Source organism: Hakea prostrata, chromosome 4 (genome assembly GCF_041222555.1).
Source record: "Hakea prostrata isolate BN-2017 chromosome 4, UWA_Hpros_2, whole genome shotgun sequence".
Lineage (NCBI taxonomy): Eukaryota > Viridiplantae > Streptophyta > Magnoliopsida > Proteales > Proteaceae > Hakea > Hakea prostrata.
Genome location: NC_142603.1, coordinates 540,610 through 559,485, shown reverse-complemented (window position 1 = coordinate 559,485; position 18,876 = coordinate 540,610). Strand labels below are relative to the sequence as shown.

The 18,876-nt window shown below is 38.5% G+C and overlaps 1 protein-coding gene across 1 annotated transcript in view; it reads right to left on the bottom strand.

The window, feature by feature from the left end:
• DG1 (Tetratricopeptide repeat (TPR)-like superfamily protein) overlaps nucleotides 1-18,876 on the bottom strand; it is a 76,765-nt gene that overhangs the window by 9,267 nt on the left and 48,622 nt on the right. The window contains exons 13-15 of the mRNA XM_089152846.1: nucleotides 17,892-17,985; nucleotides 17,602-17,759; nucleotides 15,489-15,926 (exon numbers count right to left, since the gene is read on the bottom strand). Coding sequence (XP_089008972.1) covers nucleotides 15,489-15,926; nucleotides 17,602-17,759; nucleotides 17,892-17,985 — 690 coding nt within the window. The remainder of the gene's footprint in view (nucleotides 1-15,488; nucleotides 15,927-17,601; nucleotides 17,760-17,891; nucleotides 17,986-18,876) is intronic.

Below are 18,876 nucleotides of genomic sequence, written 5' to 3'. Positions count from 1 at the left end.
GTAATTTACCTCCTATCAATTGGTGATCTAGCCCAGTTTGCATAAGGAAAACCCTTCCAACTCTTTTATGACCATCACTTCTATATAGTAGTCCACAACCAAGAATCTTCTCAAGGTACCTCAATACTCGGAGAACTAGGGTCAAACAGAAGTTGACTCACAACACTGACTAGAAAGGCAATATCAAGTTGCCTCACAGAGCAATAATTTAATTTTCCAACTAGCCCTTCGATACCTTTTTGAATCATTGAAAACATCTCCATCTTTTGGCATGAGCTTCAATTTAGGATCCATAGGAGCATATATCAATCCCTGTTGAATCATCTAGTGATAATAATGTCATCAACAAAAATGAAGACAACACACTCCCGTACTAAAGCAATGGTAAAATATTGAATGGTCAGTGTCACAATGAGTAAGTCCAAAATCTAACACACAAAAGTGAACCATTAAACCATCCCCAAGGCAATTGCCTCAACCCATACGACGACTTCTTAAGATGACACACCATACCACTGTCCCTCTGAGCAACAAACCCTAGAGGTTATTCCATATAAACTTCCTCATCGAGATCACTATTGAGAAATGTAGCCATAACATCAAGTCAAAATGGAGGCCATTGACACATGGTGGCTAGGGAGATCAAAACCTTGATCGATGTCATCTTAGCAACTGGAGAAAAGTCTCCAAGTAGTCCACACTATACACCTAAGCATATCCTTTTGCAACGAGTCTAGCTTTCAAACGAGCAAGGCTCCCATCAGGGTTAACTTTGATAGCAAACACCCACCAACATCCAATTGGCTTTCTTCCCAGGAGGCAAAGGCACCAAATCTCAAGAACTGTAGTCATGTTAGGTGGACAATTCTTCCATTATAGTAGGTGTCCATCTTGTATTAGACAAAGCTTTGGCAACAAATTTAGAGAGAAGGTAATCTTCAATGGTAGATAAACAAGTGCGAAATGTGGAGAATACATTAGCATAAGATACAAATTAGCAATGGGATATTGACCACAACTCCAAGTTCCTTTACGAAGGGCAATCGGAACATCAAGGTCAGATAAAGGAGGGGGAGGACTTAACCACCGGATCTAGAGAAGAAAAGGAGCTGGTGGAGGAGGTGCGGGAGTAGGAGGGGCAGCATCCATCTAATGACATTGCTAGTACACTATTGAGCCATCTGTTTGAGTAGCTGAAATTCGCGGACAACCAATATCTTGTGACACAGTAGTTTGAATAATGGTAACTGGGACATCAACATCAAGAGTGGAAATAGACACCAGTAGAATAAAGTGTTGAATAAAAGGAGGAAACATCAGCAGAGACAAAATACTTCTTTAGGTCAAACGAATAGCACCTATACCCATTCTGAGTGCGAGAGTAACAAATAAACATACACTTTAGAGCTCTAGGATCCAATTTAGATAACCCAACAAGGACATCACGAACAAAGCAAACACATCCAAAGACCAAGCCAAAACGGGGAATAGATGGAAACAAAGTAGAATACGGAATTCCCTCTTTTAAGACAAAAGATGGCATACGATTAATGAGAAAACGAACAGTCAATACTGCATTAGCCCAGAAAGGTTTTGGCACCTATGTTTTAAACAAGATTCTTCCTCTCCACAACACCATTTTCCTATGGGATGAAGGCAGCAAAGGACTGATTAAGGATATCACTAGAATTCATTAAAGAGGTGAAAGGGTTCAAAAAATACTCCTTCACCTTATCATTACAAAGAATCTTAACCAAAACACCAAACTGAATATGAATTTTTGCAATAAAATTAGAAAAGAGATCAAATAATTTAGAACAGTCTCTCACTAAATAAATTCAGGTAACTCTTAAAAAATCATCCACAAAAATAAGAAAATATCTAAACTCCAAAGTAGATATGATAGCACACAGACCCAAACATCCGAATGAACAAAAGCAAAAGGGTGGGAAGATCAATTAACAACCTAGGGTGGATAGCTCACACGGTGAAGCTTCCCAAATTGACACATCACACTGCAATTCAGAAATATATTAAAAACGACAATCTAATAATTTCAAACTTGCAAAGAAGGATGACCCAGGCAACAACGAATCAGATGCAGTAAAGAGATGCTTAAACAAGCCACATGCGTGTCAAACAAATACACCCCTAGACTCACAACCCTCAACAATCGTCTTCTCGGTTGTAAGATCCTAAAAGAGACAAAAGCCACAAAAAAGGTGACAGAACAATTATATTCAGTGGTAAGTTTATGAACACACAATAAATTAATTGGAGACTTTGGTAAGTAAAGAACTATATGGTCAAGGATGGGATGGGGTTAGAGGAATAGTTCCAGTGCCTTTAACTAGTGGCACGGGAACCATTCGCAAAGGCGACCATAGAAGTGGATGAACAAAAAGAAGAAAAGATATCTGGGATACCAGTCATGTGATCAGTGGCACCAAAGTCAATGATTTAGGGCCTAGAAGCAGATGAGAGGCAAGCTATTGCATTTCTTGTGTATACGAATGTAGCTGCAAATGGTTGGGATTAGGCTACCTGAAAGGCTGAAACTATGTGAAGCAAATAAAATCTGTTGCATACATCTTCATGGTCCTATCTTTAGATCGTGGGGGTGTATATGTGTTCTCTATAGTAGTAGCAATGTCAGTAATCTGAGGGGGTTTGTTGTGTTCCAACAAAATCCCTAAATGTGACCTAGCCGACCAAAATGGTGATAGGTCCTAACTAGTGCATTTGTAGACTCTTGAGAGGTGGTAGGGCTTTTTTCCAATAGTAGCCTTGCAACCACGAGTATTTCCAGAACTAGATCCATGATTATTAGTGAATGCGGCAATTGCTGACATGTCACTAGATGTAGTATCATGGGAGTTTTCTCTAGAAACTTGGAGAACCCTAGAGAAGGTGTCAGATAGGGTGGGCACTTTGTCATCACCAAGGACTTGAGATCTTACTAAATCAAACTCTTTCCCAAGTCCCCCTAAGGAATTCATCACAACAAGCTGCTCCCACTGATTCTACATCTCAGTAACATTAGAAGTGATGGGAAGTATGCATCCTCTTAATATCTGTAAAATACTTGGTCAAAGGCCAGCCCTTCCAGGCAACTCGGTAGAATACCTGCAACAGCTCATAAATGTAGGAAAGGTTGTTCTGACTAGAGTACGGGACATTCAAATATTCTCATAGTTCCTTAACAATACCAATATGGGAATCCACTGTCTCCTAATTAGAGTCTGTAGTATCTGATTTTTTGGTCAAGTGATCTGTTGTCCTCTCCCAAGAATTACTACTTTTAACAAATTTCTCCCACTAATGAAAATTACTAGCTCCTTCAAGTTTTTGTTTTGTAAGCCGATAGGAGGAAGTGAATAACACCTTGATCATAGTATTTTTACTTTCAGTCTTGGTCTCAGCCATCACAAAATTTTTCAGAGAATAATCCAACTTAGAAATAGGTCAAAACAACCCCCAAAAAAATTTGCCCTTGGTAGTCAGAACCAGAAATTGAACCAAAGATTGGACCAGAAATTAACCCAAAAGTTTGGACCAAATCATATGTTTAAAACAGCAGAACCTAACCAATTGAACCAAAACAGGATTGAATTTATTCAACAGGTTATGCAGACTACCAGTTCGAACAAGCAATTGTGGGTTTAGAAAAGCTTCGACAGTTCAGTTCACAAAGCAAGATAACCATCTTTTCTCCAAGAAATCGCTTTGAAACATCTAGAATAGGGTACTAACCTTTCAGAAGACCAAAAGTCAGGAGTTGTCTTCAAGAAACCAACATATCTTCAACTAAAAGAGAAGATCGTGTTGAGAAACATGACTATGGTAGAATGGCTTGAATTGATCAATGTGATCTCAAGTCTTCTATTTATAATAAAGTGGAAAGAACATTATTACATAAATACCCTTACTTGGGTAACAAGAAAATAGAAAATTACATCAACAAAAACTCTAATAGAGTTGAACTCCTAGTAGGACTCAACCAACACTCCCCCTTAAGTTGAGGCATAGATGTTAGACTGTTAGTCATGCCCAACTTGCCTACAATAGGAAGGAAACCTCCTTCCTTCAAACCCTTAGTGAAAATATCTGTCACTTGGTCTCCAGTCCTCACAAAAGGCATGCATATTAGCCCTTGTTCCAGCTTTCCTTTGACAAAAAACCTGTCAATTTCAATGTGCTTACTTCGATCATATTGCTCAGGATTATTGGCAATACTAATGGCAACCTTGTTGTCATAATATAGCATCACACTGGTTTGGAACTTGGACTCCAATATTTTCTAGCAAGCCTTTCAACCATAGTAGCTCACAAACTCCACAAACCATAGCTTTATAATAAACTTCAGTACTGGATAAAGCTACCACATTCTGTTTCTTACTTCTCCAAGTAACTAGATTACCTCCAACAAAGGTACAGTAACCTGAAATTGACTTCTTGTCAAGAGATCCAACCCAGTCTGCATCACTGTATGCTTCTACTTTTAGATTATCAGTGGGTAACAAAAGTATTCATTTTCCAGTAGTTCCCTTCAAATAATGCAGTATTCTAATAACAACCTTTATATGAGCTAAATATAGATAATGCATAAACTAACTTACTATCCCCACAACATAAGCGATGTCTGGCCTAGTGTAGGACAAATAAATAAGCTTCCCTACTAGCCTTTGGTATCTTTTTTTGTCCATTGGTTCTCCCTCCTTTTATATATCATTCTTTGATCGAGCCACCTCAATTCCTAAGAAAACTGTAACTTCCCTAGATCTTTAATCTCAACCTCTTTGCCAAGAAAGTCTTTTAACCTTTGAATTTCCTCACCATCATTCCCTATGATGACAATATCGTCCACATAAACAATGAGAAGTGTGATATTAGTACTTGATTTCTTGACAAACAATGTATGGTAAGAATTGCTTTGCTTGTACCCAATAGAAGTCATTGTCTTCAGGAGGCGTCCAAACCAACATCTAAGAGACTGTTTTAACCCATAAATTGACCTCTTCAACCGACAAACTTTCCTTGCAGTATTACCATGTGGGATTTCCATATAGACTTCTTCCTCTAACTCCCCATGTAAAAAGACATTTTTTATGTCTAGTTGGTGCAAGTTCCAGTCTTTGTTCATAGCTACAAACAACAAAACGCTGACAATGTTTAGTATTGCAATAGGGGCAAAAGTCTCCTAATAATCAATCCCATAGGTCAACTAGTCTAGCCCTCAACCTATTAACTGATCCATCCATATTTTGTTTAACCAGAAGCACCCATTAGCAGCCTATGGATATTTTTCCTAGATGAAGTGTAACCAGCTCCCAAATATCATTTTTCTTCATTGCTTGCATTTCCTCTACCATAGTTGCCTTCCATCTCTTATCAGCATAGGCTTCCTGCCAACTTTTAAGACATATATAAATGATAGAGAGGATATAAAAGCACAGTAAGAGTCAGACAAAGAGTCATAAGAAACATATTTAGCTATGAAATGTTGAGTACAATATCTGACTCCTTTTCTAACAGCAATATGAAGATCATAAGAAGATACCTCGGGGGGAACAATAGAATATGATTTTGGAGCACGAGACTGAAGTGGTAATGTGTCACATTTCTCCACCTGCTTTGGAGGGTTGTAGTTCTTCCTCTGATAAGTCTACACCTCCTTATTCTGGTCAATCTTGTTTTGAAAGACCTCAATAGTGTGCTTCACATGAGTGGTCTCCCCCTGACCAAGTTCTTCATATGGTTCAGAAAACAAAGGGAGAGAGTTAAAGTCCTCAGGTATACTGGCCGAAGTCTCCCCCTGGTCAGGAAACTCTTCTTGAACTCTTAAGTTGTGTTGTGGTGGTGTGTGGGAATCTTTGTGTGCGATAGAAAGGTCTAGGGTTGGAAAGAACACCTCTCCTCTAGGACTTTCCCCCTTAAGAGGTGTGTAGTAAGGGCAAGACTCATTAAAAGTTATACCTATGGATACAATGGTTTTCTTGGAATGAGGATGATAACATTTGTACCATTTATGAGTAGCAGAATACCCCATAAATATGTAGCATAGGCCGCAGGGAGCTAACTTACTTTGGTGGACTGTGATTCTGACATATACAAACACATTCAAAAACCTTTGGGGAATAACAAAAGAAGAGGCTCCCTGGAGAATCCCATTAGGACATTTAAAACCAAGTATCCCATTAGGCATCCTATTCAAAAGGTAAGAGGTAGTGAGTATAACATCACTCCAATATTGGTCAGGGACATTCATAACAATCATAATTGAACGGGCTATCTCTAAAAGATGATGATTCTTCCTTTCGGCAACCCCATTTTGGGCATCCGTATCAACACAACTGGTTTGGTGTATTATGCCAAAGTCAAAGAGATATCTCTGAAATTTCACCATCAATATACTCTGTGTCATTGTCACTAAGAAGGATCTTCACAGTGGCATTGAACTGAGTTTTAATCATATTATGAAAATCACGAAAATGTCAAAAAACCTCATTTTTTTGTTTTAAAAGATAAATCCATGTAAAACAAGAGTGGCAATCAAAAAAAGTAACAAAGTACTTATGACCAGTAATAGACACACGTCGGCAGGGGCCCCATTCATCAGTATGAATTAGCACAAAAGGAATAGATTTTCTATTATGAAGAGAAGGTAAATAGTATAACGAGTCTGCTTCGCAAAAATGCAGGCTTTACAAAAAAAAAATCATCCTTGTTACAAGAAGAAACCAAATCAGGAAATACTTTCTTAAGAGTTCCTAGAGAGGGGTGACCTAGCCTACAATGCCACTGAAGGTCTAATATTATTGAATGGACCTAATTAGAAGATGCAGTCAGAGCAAAAGTAGATCCTCCAATTGGCTCGAGCAGATAAAGTCTATTGTCTAGTTTACTACGTCCAATCTCCTTCCCCTTACCAGATCCTGTAAGACACAGTAAGATGGGAAAAAAAATCACTTTACAATTCAAATCATGTGTAAGACTATTGATAGAGAGCAAGTTAGTAGAGAAAGAGGGAACATGTAAAACTTTAGACAACAAAAGTCATGGAGAATGATGAACAGTCCATTTTCTAACGATTGAAGAATATGAGCCATCAGTAATTCGAATTTTATCTTTTCTGGAAGTTGGAGAACAATGTAAGAAAAATGAGGATAAGCCTATCATATGATCTGTGGCTCTGTAACATGGAAGCCTTGTAAAAGTTTTACCTAAAATAGCAAGGTAGGAGTTGGTATGGGTATTAGAGGAAGCAGTGGTAGAGGTTGTACCGACAGTAGAAGACTACATAATACGTCGCAGAGTAGTTAACTCCTCTTGTGAAACACCAACATCTGCAGAGGGTGTTGTGGAAACCATCTCAGAAATATTACCCTTTGGTTTTCCCCTTTGTGCCCTTTTCTGCTCAAAATTAGCAGGTTTCCCATAGAACTTTCAACAATTGGCCTAGCTATAATATGGTTTGTGACAATGCTCATACTTGACAATCTCCTTAGCCAAATCAGATTTAGTGCTAATAGACTATAAGGCTGATTTCTCCACAATAGGAGGATGAAGCATGGATAATCGACAGCTATCCTCACACTGAACAAGGGCATAAGACTATTCTAGTGTAGGAAAGGGAGAACGACTCACTATTTGCACTCTGATTTGATCATATTCCACATTTAGACCTGCCAAGAATTTATATACCCGAATCTTATCAACATGCTTCCTATAAGTAGCCACATCATCCGGATTAGTAGGGTGATAGTCCTTATAATGATCCAATTCTTACTAAAGAAATTGCAACTCAGCATAATATTGGGCCACAATCAATTCCTTTTGGGTAGTCTTATGAAACTTCTTTCGTAGCTCATAAACTTGTGCATCATTCTCCAATTGTCCATATGTTTCAGTAGTAACCTTCCAAATTTGGGCTACAATATCAAGTGATAGGTATCCACGGGCAATATTTGGATTCATAGAATTCAAAATGAATGACATAATAAGAGAGTCATTCGAAATTCATTTATTCTGTGAAACACCTATGGTGGTAGGTTTGATAATGGCGCCCGTAATGTGTCCAATAAGTCCTCTTCCAACAATAGTTAAGTCAGCAGATCAAGACCAGATCAAATAATTTGTTCTATCAAACCTTACGGAAAGAGGATGAAGAGTGGGATAAAGTTTGGAGCCAGAGGAGGCAGTAATAACATCGGTGGTTGCAATGCAAAAAAAAAATGTCTATAGTTCATCAATCGTCACCCTTTCAAAACAACTAAAACGTTGCAGAATGGAATAGCTGGACCAACCAAACAAATCAAAGGAGTTATAGGGTCTGCAGTATAAGTAACACCATTAATTTTCTTTTACAAAAGACCCTTGAATAAATGCAAAATTGCAATTAGACCCCTGGAAATATGGATAATTGCACTTAGACCCCTAAAAGCATGGATAATTGCAGCTAGACCCCTAAAATATAGATAATTGTAGATAGATCCCTAAAAATATAGGTAATTACAAATAAACCCCTAACAATATTGATAATTTCATACAGACCCCTGGAAATCTTTGAAATCTTAAAGAAGACTCCTACATTTATACAAATTAAAATTAGACCCCTGGTTTGGTTTAGTCCATGATTTCGGTTCAATGGTTCAAGGGTTTAAAGAGGCTGTTATGTAGTAGAATCAAAAAACAAAGGGACCATGGCTGAAAAATCTCTGGTTTACACAACAGCGATGGAACCAAGAGAGAACAATGGTGGTGCTCTAATCAATGGTTCGTCTGATTCAATGGTTTAAGGGTTTAAAGAGGTTGTTTATGTAGTAGATTCAAAAAACAAAAGGACCGATGGCTGAAAAAAACTTTGGTTTTCGACAACAGCGGCGGAACCAAGAGAGAACGATGGTGGTGCTCCGATTGGAAAAAACTATGAATTGCAAGGGGTCGCGAGAGGGTTGCAGGTGCAGCAATGGTGCTTTCAAGTTCAGTTTCAGGTCTACCATGGTGTTCGGTTGCAAATGGTGCAGTAGCAGCGGTGATGGAAGAGAAGAATTGATGCAATGGTGGTTGCAGTAGCGATTGTTTTCTCTCTTGTTTTTCTTCCCTAATCGAACTTAGGCTTTGATACCATGCTGAGAAACACGACTATGGTAGAATGGCTTAAATTGATTAGTGTGATCTCGAGCCCTCAATTTATAATAAAGTGGAAGGAACATTATTACACAGATACCCTTACTTGGGTGACAAGAAAATAGAAAATTACATGAACAAAATCTCTAATAGGGTTGAACTCCTAGTAGGACTCAACCAACAGATCGAGCTTCTTTAAGCGGTCAATTCCAGCACACACAAGAAAAAAACAGAAAATCTTTCATCCAAACTAGAGGATCGAGCCTCTCCACTTCCTCGATTCCAGGCTAACAGCAACAAGTGTTGTATCCCCTTCAAATGAAACCCTATGCTCCCACAAAACAACAGCAATAGGTGTCAAAATTACAGGCATGTTAGTAAACCTTGCTTTGAAACGAAGGTAATCAAGAGCACCTGTTGCTCTGATACCATGTAAATTAGAGAATGGAATGAAGAGAAAACCAGAATGGCGAGAGCTAGAAGAAGAAGAGGATTAGAGAAGAGGCTTGGAGGCCTTACTTGTTGCTTAAGCCTCCTACAACCAATACTTTATTTATAACCTACCCAACGACCTGCAGGTACATGTGATGGACGCTCTGAGCCTACTTTTATTTGACAATCCTGCTTAGGATAGATACATAACTAGTGATATTTTTTAAACATGAAGGAGGACTACAGTTAGTTTGTGACACATCTTATCTATATATGGTATATGTTTCTAAATGAGCATGTGAAAGGAAGGTTAAGAAAGAAAAAACAAGGTCAACGTTGACAAAACCTATACACCCATTGCTTTCTTGGGTCACCGGTATGTGTTTCCTTTGATATACTTCAGGAGTAGGCCATACAATCTTAGAATCTAATCAAACCCTAACCATGTACCCTATATTATCAGTGATTTTTTTTTCTGGCGGTACTTGGCTAAGAGTATTATTTCTTTTAAGGGACATCAATGGACGCTTTGAGCCTTTTAAACCTTCTTTTATTTGGCAATCCACTTTAGGATAGGATACATAACTAGTGATATCATTAAACATGAAGGAAGACTATAGTTAGATTGTGTTAGGGCCCTAGGATGAGGCCATGTGGATCATGGAAAAGAGAATTAGGGTTAGTTGAAGGTAATAAATAGAGGAACAATTGAGTGGAGAGGTATCGAATGTTCTAGGAGAGCTTTCTTAGGCAGCTGTAGGCTGAGGGACACCGCTGTGAGGTGTGGGGGTGGCTAGCACCCTAGAAACCAGAGTCTATCTTGTTAATTCTTGCAACTTTGTATTAATTTTCCAAGATATTATAAGGATCGTATCAATTGGCATCAGAGCAGTGACGATCTGCGGGAATAGATGGACACCGGATTGCCCATGTTTTCCGGCGAAGGCAATGTGGAAGAGTGGCTTTTTGAAGTGTTGTTATTCTACTGGGAACACCAAATTGAGGAGGAGAGAAAGCTGAGTGTGGCTCTCCAACACCTGAAAGGGGACGCTTTAGATTGGGTTTACCAAAAGAATTGGTCTGAATTCAATTGGTCTTGCATCAAAAAAGCTCTGAAAGTGGATTTCGGTGAAGGCAAGAAGATTGGAAGGGTTACTGAACTTATGAAATCAAAAGAGATTCACGCGCACGTAGATTTAACGATGCTTGTTGCTGGACCTTTGGAGTCCAATGAGAAAATTGAAGTTGTAGCATCTTGCTACAGTCAATATGGCATGGTGGATAGTAGCAGGTCTTCTCGTAGTGTTTTGGGCAAATCGTATTTTTGCGGCAAAGTTCTGATGGGGTTGTTTGCAGTGGAAGAAAAAGAAGATGAAGGCCTCAAGGACGGAGAGATGTGGAAGCCACATCGGCCCGATGTGATGGTCGACGGGGAAGCGAGAGCTCCAACGAAGCCTCCTTGGATTACGCTGGAGGAAGTGGTTGAAGTCGTGGATTGGTTTCAGTTCCGACAATGGCGGAAACCCTACAGTACAATAGTAATTCAGTTTCCTATTGAGATAGATCTCAAAGATTGGGTTACCAAATTAAATTCGATGGTGAAATCTTTCGAGTATCGTCTGGGATTGTCTACAACTCACAATCGACGGTAAAAGAAAAAGGAAACTGCTGGGTTTTGATCGCAGGTGAAGTAAGGAGGAAGAAAGAGATTGAACCAATGGTTCAAGCCCAAGTTTGGTTCAAGTGTATTAGACCCTTGGGCCGTTTGGGCTATTTATTTCTGTGTAATAAACCCATGGAATGGGCCTTGAGAACCCAAATAGATCTGCCTACCCAAAGGCCCAAATCCATGGGCTGTGGACCAAAGGAAAAAAAAGAAGCATTAGGGCCAATTAAGCTGGGCCGAATTGAGCAACGTGCCCAAGATTCAAAATTTGAAATGTGGGCCTCAAGAAGCCAAGTTAAAGATGCTAGGCAGCAGCCCATCAGGTGTTATATTTTCAGGCCCAGTCTACCAATTGCTTTAGTACCCAAGCAAATAAGGGTCCAAAAACTGAATAACCCATTAGCCATACACCATAAACAGGGGCATTTATGGAAATGACCTATTTACTCAACCCTTACCTCTTCTTCAACCTCCAAACCCTGGATTGCAGCGTCACGAATCGCAGTGGCAACGATTGGGAGGCAGAATCTGTCAGAGAAAGCCAGCGATGGGAGTTGCTCTGATGATCTCTTTCTTCTTTCAACAACAAGCGCAGCGGCGCAATTTATTGCAGCTCTGAATGGTGTGGATTTCAACCACCGAAGCAAATAACGATGCGAGCATTGGTGGGATCCTTCATTGTATTATTGGCATGGTTGATCAATTCGGTGAAGATAAGGTCTTTTGCAATCCCTTTTGCCCACTGCTGATTGTTGGATTTGGTTATGCTCTTGCCTTGAGTAGCAATCGAGCATTCCTTAAGGTGGTGGAGTGGAACTCAGATTTCAACTCTGTAAAGCAGATTTGGGTGATCACATCACCTTGTCTTAATTTCCTTAAGGATAAATTCTTGCTCCTCCACAATTCTGCAGAGTACGTGAGGAAGTATGAAACCAGAGAACATATTTTCTGCGAAGTGGGTGCTCATGCGATTTGGATTGCCAATCTGCTCACCATCCTCGACTCCTATTTTACTGTGAAATTCAGAGCAGCAGGTGTTGCTCAAGTTATCGGTTTTCATCTGAAACCAGTTTCAGTGATTACTCCTAGTGCATTCTATCCATCAGCTGAAGATCTCAAGGCTTTCCTTCATATGGACTGCTTGGACTTTTGTGGTTATTGCATTAGATGGATTCCACAGCGGTTTATTCTTAAAGATACTGAGCTGGCATGGTTGTGTGGCAAACATGTCAAGACCAAGCTTCTAATTTTCCATCACCTTGAGGACAAGGTGATTTTCGAGGGGCCGGTAGTGTTAGGGCCCTAGGATGAGGCCATGTGGAGGAAAGAGAGAGAGAATTAGGGTTAGTTGAAGATAATAAATAGAGGAACAATTGAGTGGAGAGGTATCGAATGTTTTATGAGAGCTTTCTCAGGCAGCTGTAAGCTGAGGGACACTGCTGTGAGGTGTGGGGGTGACTGGCACCATAGAAACCAGAGTCTATCTTGTTAATTCTTGCAACTTTGTATTAATTTTCCAAGATATTATAAAGATCTTATCAGATTGTCACACATCCTAATTATACACGATCTACGTTATTAAATGGTACATGCATAAGGAATGTTAAGTAGGACAAAACAAGGTCACCCACAACAAATCTATAAACCCATCGCTTTTCTATGTGATTCCTTTGATATACCTAAGGAGTAGGTCATAAAATCTCAAGATGATCTAATTATGCTTAACCATGCATCATATGCTATTGTGGAATGTCTTTACCGTGAGACTTGGCTGAGTGTTTTTTTTTCCATTGACACAAGGACATCCAGGGGATGCTCTAAGACTTCTGAGCCTTCTTTTCTTTGATAGTACACTTCAAAGATAGAATACATAAATATTAATATTTTTCTAAATTGAAGGAAGACTACAGTTAGTTTGTGACACATTCTAATCAGATATGGTCTATGTCACTAAATCATTCATGTATAAGGATGGTTAAGTAGGAACAAACAAGGTCAACCATGACAAAACCTGTATGTAGTGTCTTTGATATACCAAAGGAGTGGTCATCAAATCTAAGAATCATTTAAGAGATGCTTTCGGGATTATCTAACTAACGCTTAACCATATATCCTATGCTATCATGGAGTGTCTGGGACTTGGCTCAGAGTAATTCTATTAAGGGACATCAGGTACGCTCTGAGCCTTTTCTTTAGCATCCACTTTTAGATAGGGTATATAAGTAGTGATACTTAGAAACTTTTACCAAACATGAAGACTATAGTTAGTTTGTGACACGTTTAATTGTATATAATCCAAGGATTGAGGTTTTGGTTTCAAGGCCCGTTTCGACGTAGCCAAAACCAAAATCTCCAGGTTTTCAATTGAACTTTTTGAAATTTTGACCCTAGGTTTTGGGCCTTATATGACCTCCATTTCATCTAATTTATTGCCTCTTATCTACTTAAAGCATAATAAACACAACGGAACTAGTATCTTGCCCAAAAAATCACTAAAAAGTTATCATTCAAGTACACTAACAAATGACTGGTTCCAGCAAGTACAAAATGTATTACATATAGACATATCATCAATATACATGAATTGTTTGATAGAATGGTTACACATTCAACAAATCATACAAAATACAATAACCAACTACATCAAGTGATGGTGTCTCACATATTAAGTTCAAGCCTATATATACATATGAAAATACATAATTTTAAAAAAGCTTTTAAAATTAGAAAAAAATATAGCAATAATGAAAAAATAAGTTTAGCAACACACAATCATAGATCATATTTCTAGACTAAAGACATTACTTTCAAAGTAATACAAGATCGTTTAAGGCATGAACAAAACAAAAATAAAAAATGGGAAGTTTGGAACTGTTGGGTATGGCTCATGCTTTCACCATCTGTCGCTGATGGAGTTTCCTTTGTAGTTCACGCTTGGGCCCATAAATAGCTTTGTGGCTTAAGAGGTATTCAAAGGTAAAAGAAGAGCAAAAGAGGTGTTTGAAGGCAACATAATTGTGCAAATTATCTGAAAATGGGATAGAAATCAACAAAAAACCAAGGAAAAACAAGTTGGAGTGTTGAAATCTAGCTAGGAAACAGCTGCGGAAATGGTTGAAACTTGCAAAATTTCGGTCGAAACATTGTACCAAAACGAAATCTGCCCAATTTCATTTTAACTTGAAAATATGCAGACATTTCAACTGAAATTTTGCATGTTCCGGTCGAAATTTATCCCACAATATGATCAATAGGAATTATGCATGCATAAGGTTAAGTAGGACAAAACAAGGTCACCCCTGAAAAATCTTATATATGATTCACCTTTGCGAGTGATCAACATGTGGTTCCTTTGATATACCTATATTTTGAATATAGCAGAGAAAAGTCACAAGTTAGCTTCAAAACCGAACCTCAACCATTGAGTAAGATGGGAAGGGGCAGATGACAACAAAAGCCCCAAGAAAAAGAAAAAAAAGAAAAAAAGGGAAAAAGGAAAAAAAATAAAAATAAAAAAGGAGCAAAACTCAAGACATTGTTTAATTAATTAAAATATTAAAATGTTAGTTATGAATTTATTATTGATATTGTTACTATTAGGGGAGACGGATGTACAAGCCCACAAACTGCCCACTGAAATTGGCATTTTAAGAAAGAAGCTGATAGCAGCCATTGAAACAGTATGATTGATGAGAGATAAGAGGGGGGGTCATATTTAATAAGCGTATTCGTCGTAGTCCTTTTATTTCTTTTTTCCTTCTTTTTCCAGAGTGGTTTCTTTATGTCACTAGCAGCAATAGCAGCAGCCGCAATAGGAGTACATCTTTTGTTACCGGATCAAAACCTCGAAACCGAAGTCCTATTAAATCTAGGAGAAACTAGGCGGGGAAAAAATGATGGTTTTTTATTTTAATATGAAATACAGCTATGCCCATCAAATCAACCATGTACTCAGTAAAGAGGAAGAGGGAACTCCAATAAAGTAAGATTCAAATATCAAACCAAAAAAAATTTGAAAACAGAAATCACTTATTGAAATAGAAATAGAAATCATACCAAGTCAAGCATACAGTAAGCGGAAACAGATTAGAAAGAACACAACTGGAAACATTGTGCATTTAGAAGAAGCCAGCCAGTATATTATAGATAAATCAACCGCCGCCAGCTTTACTTTTCAAGTTTCAATAAAGAAGAAAAAGCAATTGGAAACAAAGCCAAGCATATTTATAATAAATATGGAGGTCGTGAAGATGTAATTTACCTTTCCAGCTCTGGATGCCTCTACTAGCAATGATGCATGCTTGTTTTGATCTAACTGGTATCCACCAAGAGTCATCTCCTTGTACACATTCTCAAAGTATTCCCATTGATATGTACGAGCTGATGCCTCAAGCATTGAGCTATATGTGTGAGCATTTGGGTTAAGAGACGTGCTACCACTACCCCGGCTGGCAGAAAAACAAGATTGGGTTACTCTTGCTTGCTCAAACAACTCTTTGGCTTTCACAAACATGTCATTGCGGCCATAAACTTTCAGCATGATGTTTATCGTTCCAATGTTGGGGGCACAGTGCTCTTTCATGTGTCCAAAAATCGATATGCAATCACTGATGTGCCCACCATCCATACTGGACACTATCATGCCTGTGAAAGCCACCTCCAAAGGTTTAGTAAGAGGAAGCTTCTTCAGCTTTTCAACCTGCACACAGGATCAGAAGAATGAGTTCCCTTGTTTGACACAACCAACAAAAACTAAAAAGTGCAGCATGTCTGATGCTACAGCATGATAACATAACCCACCACGAGCAAGATATTTTTGCACGAAGCATTGCCACGGTGTCCAGATGCTCTTTTTAAGTACTCACTGATGTACCACCTTAACACAGTTGTTAGGAAGGGCATTTTGGTAAAGGAAAACACCATCAAGAGTTAGCGCCTTGTGCTAACTCTCGATAAGAATAGGAGGCAGCAATTAGGAATTCACGTCCAGTCAATCTTGGGAGTTTTCCCATTTGAGTTCTACTTTGTTTCCTATATAGATTCAAATTGTAAACAGCCTAAATAGTGGATTTATTTTGAGGAGAGCTCATGATTCTCACCCAAAGCCTCCACACCATACCTACACTCATCTTCTTATTTTTCACTCTAATATCATGGTATCAGAGCTGTAGGTTCTCTAGAAGACCTTTGGTTCAAAGATTTTAGGGTATGTTTACATACCTATTGTCCTGAAGAAGCATTGCTGCAAGTTTGAAGGGTTTCTAGGTCCCGATTTGTAGGGGCAGCAGCGCCTAACACTGCAATTTTATGGATTAAAGATTCAATGAGCTAAAGAAGCAATCGAAGCTTCTGGATTTTGAAGAATGGTTGCACAACTTCTGGTTTTTAATCTCTGAGAGGTTAGTACCCTGTTTCAGATTAATGCCTTGCTTAGAGCTTTCATTGCTGGAATATTGATCTTGTAGCATCAATCTTATCTTGTTTGAAGTTGTTTTTTGTTGCCTGAATCCATCATTGCAGCATTGAACATATCTCTTTTAAAGCTTTTTGTCGCCTGAAAAACCTAGGAGTTGTGCAACTGCTATCGACTTTGGGGAGTTTTAAACCTCATATTTATGGATCTTATGTTGATCAATAGTCTTGTGGTTATTTTAGAAAAGATATATGTGAGATAGATTTTATTTTATTTGGGTCTAGATTGTTAAAGAGAAGGTCTAAATTGACTTTAATCTGTTTAGGAAACTTTTTCCTAAACATAATATTGTAATTAATCTATAAAATCCATGCGTGAAGGGGAGACCTGTGATTCTGCAGATTCTCTTCTCCTCCATTCTTCTCTCCCCCCGTCTCGTCTCACCACCTGTTCTATTCTTTCCTGCTTTTGGTTGCTGTATAACAAAGATATTGAATACTTTGTAAATTAACACATTCTTATGTGCTATTTAAACAATAATCCCCAAAATTTGTATGCCAATAATAGCTATAGAGGTGCGTGGGAAGGGCACCTCTAGGAACTCCATCACCTAAAACAAATATAATTTTAAAAACAGCAATCTTTAACTCACAAGGGTCAGGTAAAGAGGAGAATACCCCTAATCCAATACAGCACTAGACAAAATAGGAGAAATCCATGTTCAAATTTTGTTAGCTGGAAAAAGTAGAAGAAAATGCAACTATCTACTATATTCAAGTCCACGACAATCAGGTACAAAGAGGAGTATTCCAATCCACATATATTTTAGAGGATATACATGCTCCACTTTAGTTAGGCATAATAATTAAAAGAAAATGCAACTATCCGCAAATGTAAGATTCAAATGCACCAATCTCTGTGCATTTAAAGTCCATCCAAGGTTTATAGATAAGAAACTTACTATCACCATAGCATCCTGCCACCTTCCAGAATTGCAAAGACAGCACGCTAATTCATAATAGACGCTAGCTGTTCCAATGACTCCTCTTTGTTCCATGTCCCTTACTGCTTCTATTGCCTCATCAACTTTACATTCTTCCCGAAAGGTTCTCACAAGAACTGAAAAGTATGAATTGAAAAAAAAAAGTAGACAACCAAAGACCACTGTGTCAACAACTTACAACGAAAGATCAGCAACCACGAAGACAGAAGAGAGGGGGGGGGGAAGGGGAAGAAAATTCCATTCACTACCTCTATATGTGAGGGATTTTGGAGCTTCCCCACTTCGTTTCATTTTCTCAAATAAGTAATGGACATGGTCATACTTCCCCGATTGCAGCATTACCTTCCAACAAGCACCTCTTGTAAGACTTCAATTCCAACAAAATTTGAGGAAAACAATCAAATTTTGTAGAAATATGCATGCCATTCGGAACATTTAGAACTAGGAAAAGATGAGACCTGGCAATCCTACTTAAAGAAGTACTAAATCCCTAACAAGATAATCAACAGTAACTTACAGGGGTATACAATACAACAGAATATACACTATAATAAATCCAGAGCAAAACCAACACCCCGGGAAGAATCAAGGGTTCAGAACCTGGAGTGTATGATATGGGACACTTATGCCACCTTCATTTGGTGGCAATTCATGAAAGCAAATTGTTGGATGGTTTGGTTCATTTGTGGGTTGGTTTAGTTATAAGTTGTGGTTCAAGTTATCATTATTCAGTTGTTTAGTGAGGGTAATTATGTAACTTTGAATATTTCACATTATTATAAATAAGAAACATAGAGGTCACATTGATCATCTAAGGATTCAATTATTTCCACATGGCATCAGAGCCAAGTGAATCCAAAAAACCAAGGAATTTTTTTTTCCTTTTCTTTCTTCCGCCTCTCTCTTTCTCAATTTTTTTTCTCTTTTTTTCTTCCGCCTTGGCTCTCTCTCTCTCTCTCTCTCTCTCTGTTTCTGCCATCAACAACATCTGCTCCTCTCCTTTCTCTTTTGTTTCTTCTTCCTTTGGGTTTTAAAAAACCAAGAAAAACTCTCCTTTTTCCCGCTTCTCTCTTTCTCGTTTTTCTTTTTTCTTCCGCCTCTCTTTCTTGACCTTTTTTTTTCTTCCACCTCGGCACTCTCGCTCTCTCTCTCTCTTTGTGTGTTTCCGCCATTGACAGCATCTTCCTTCTCTCCTTTCTCCTTTGTTTCTTCTTCCTTTGGGGTTCTTTCTTA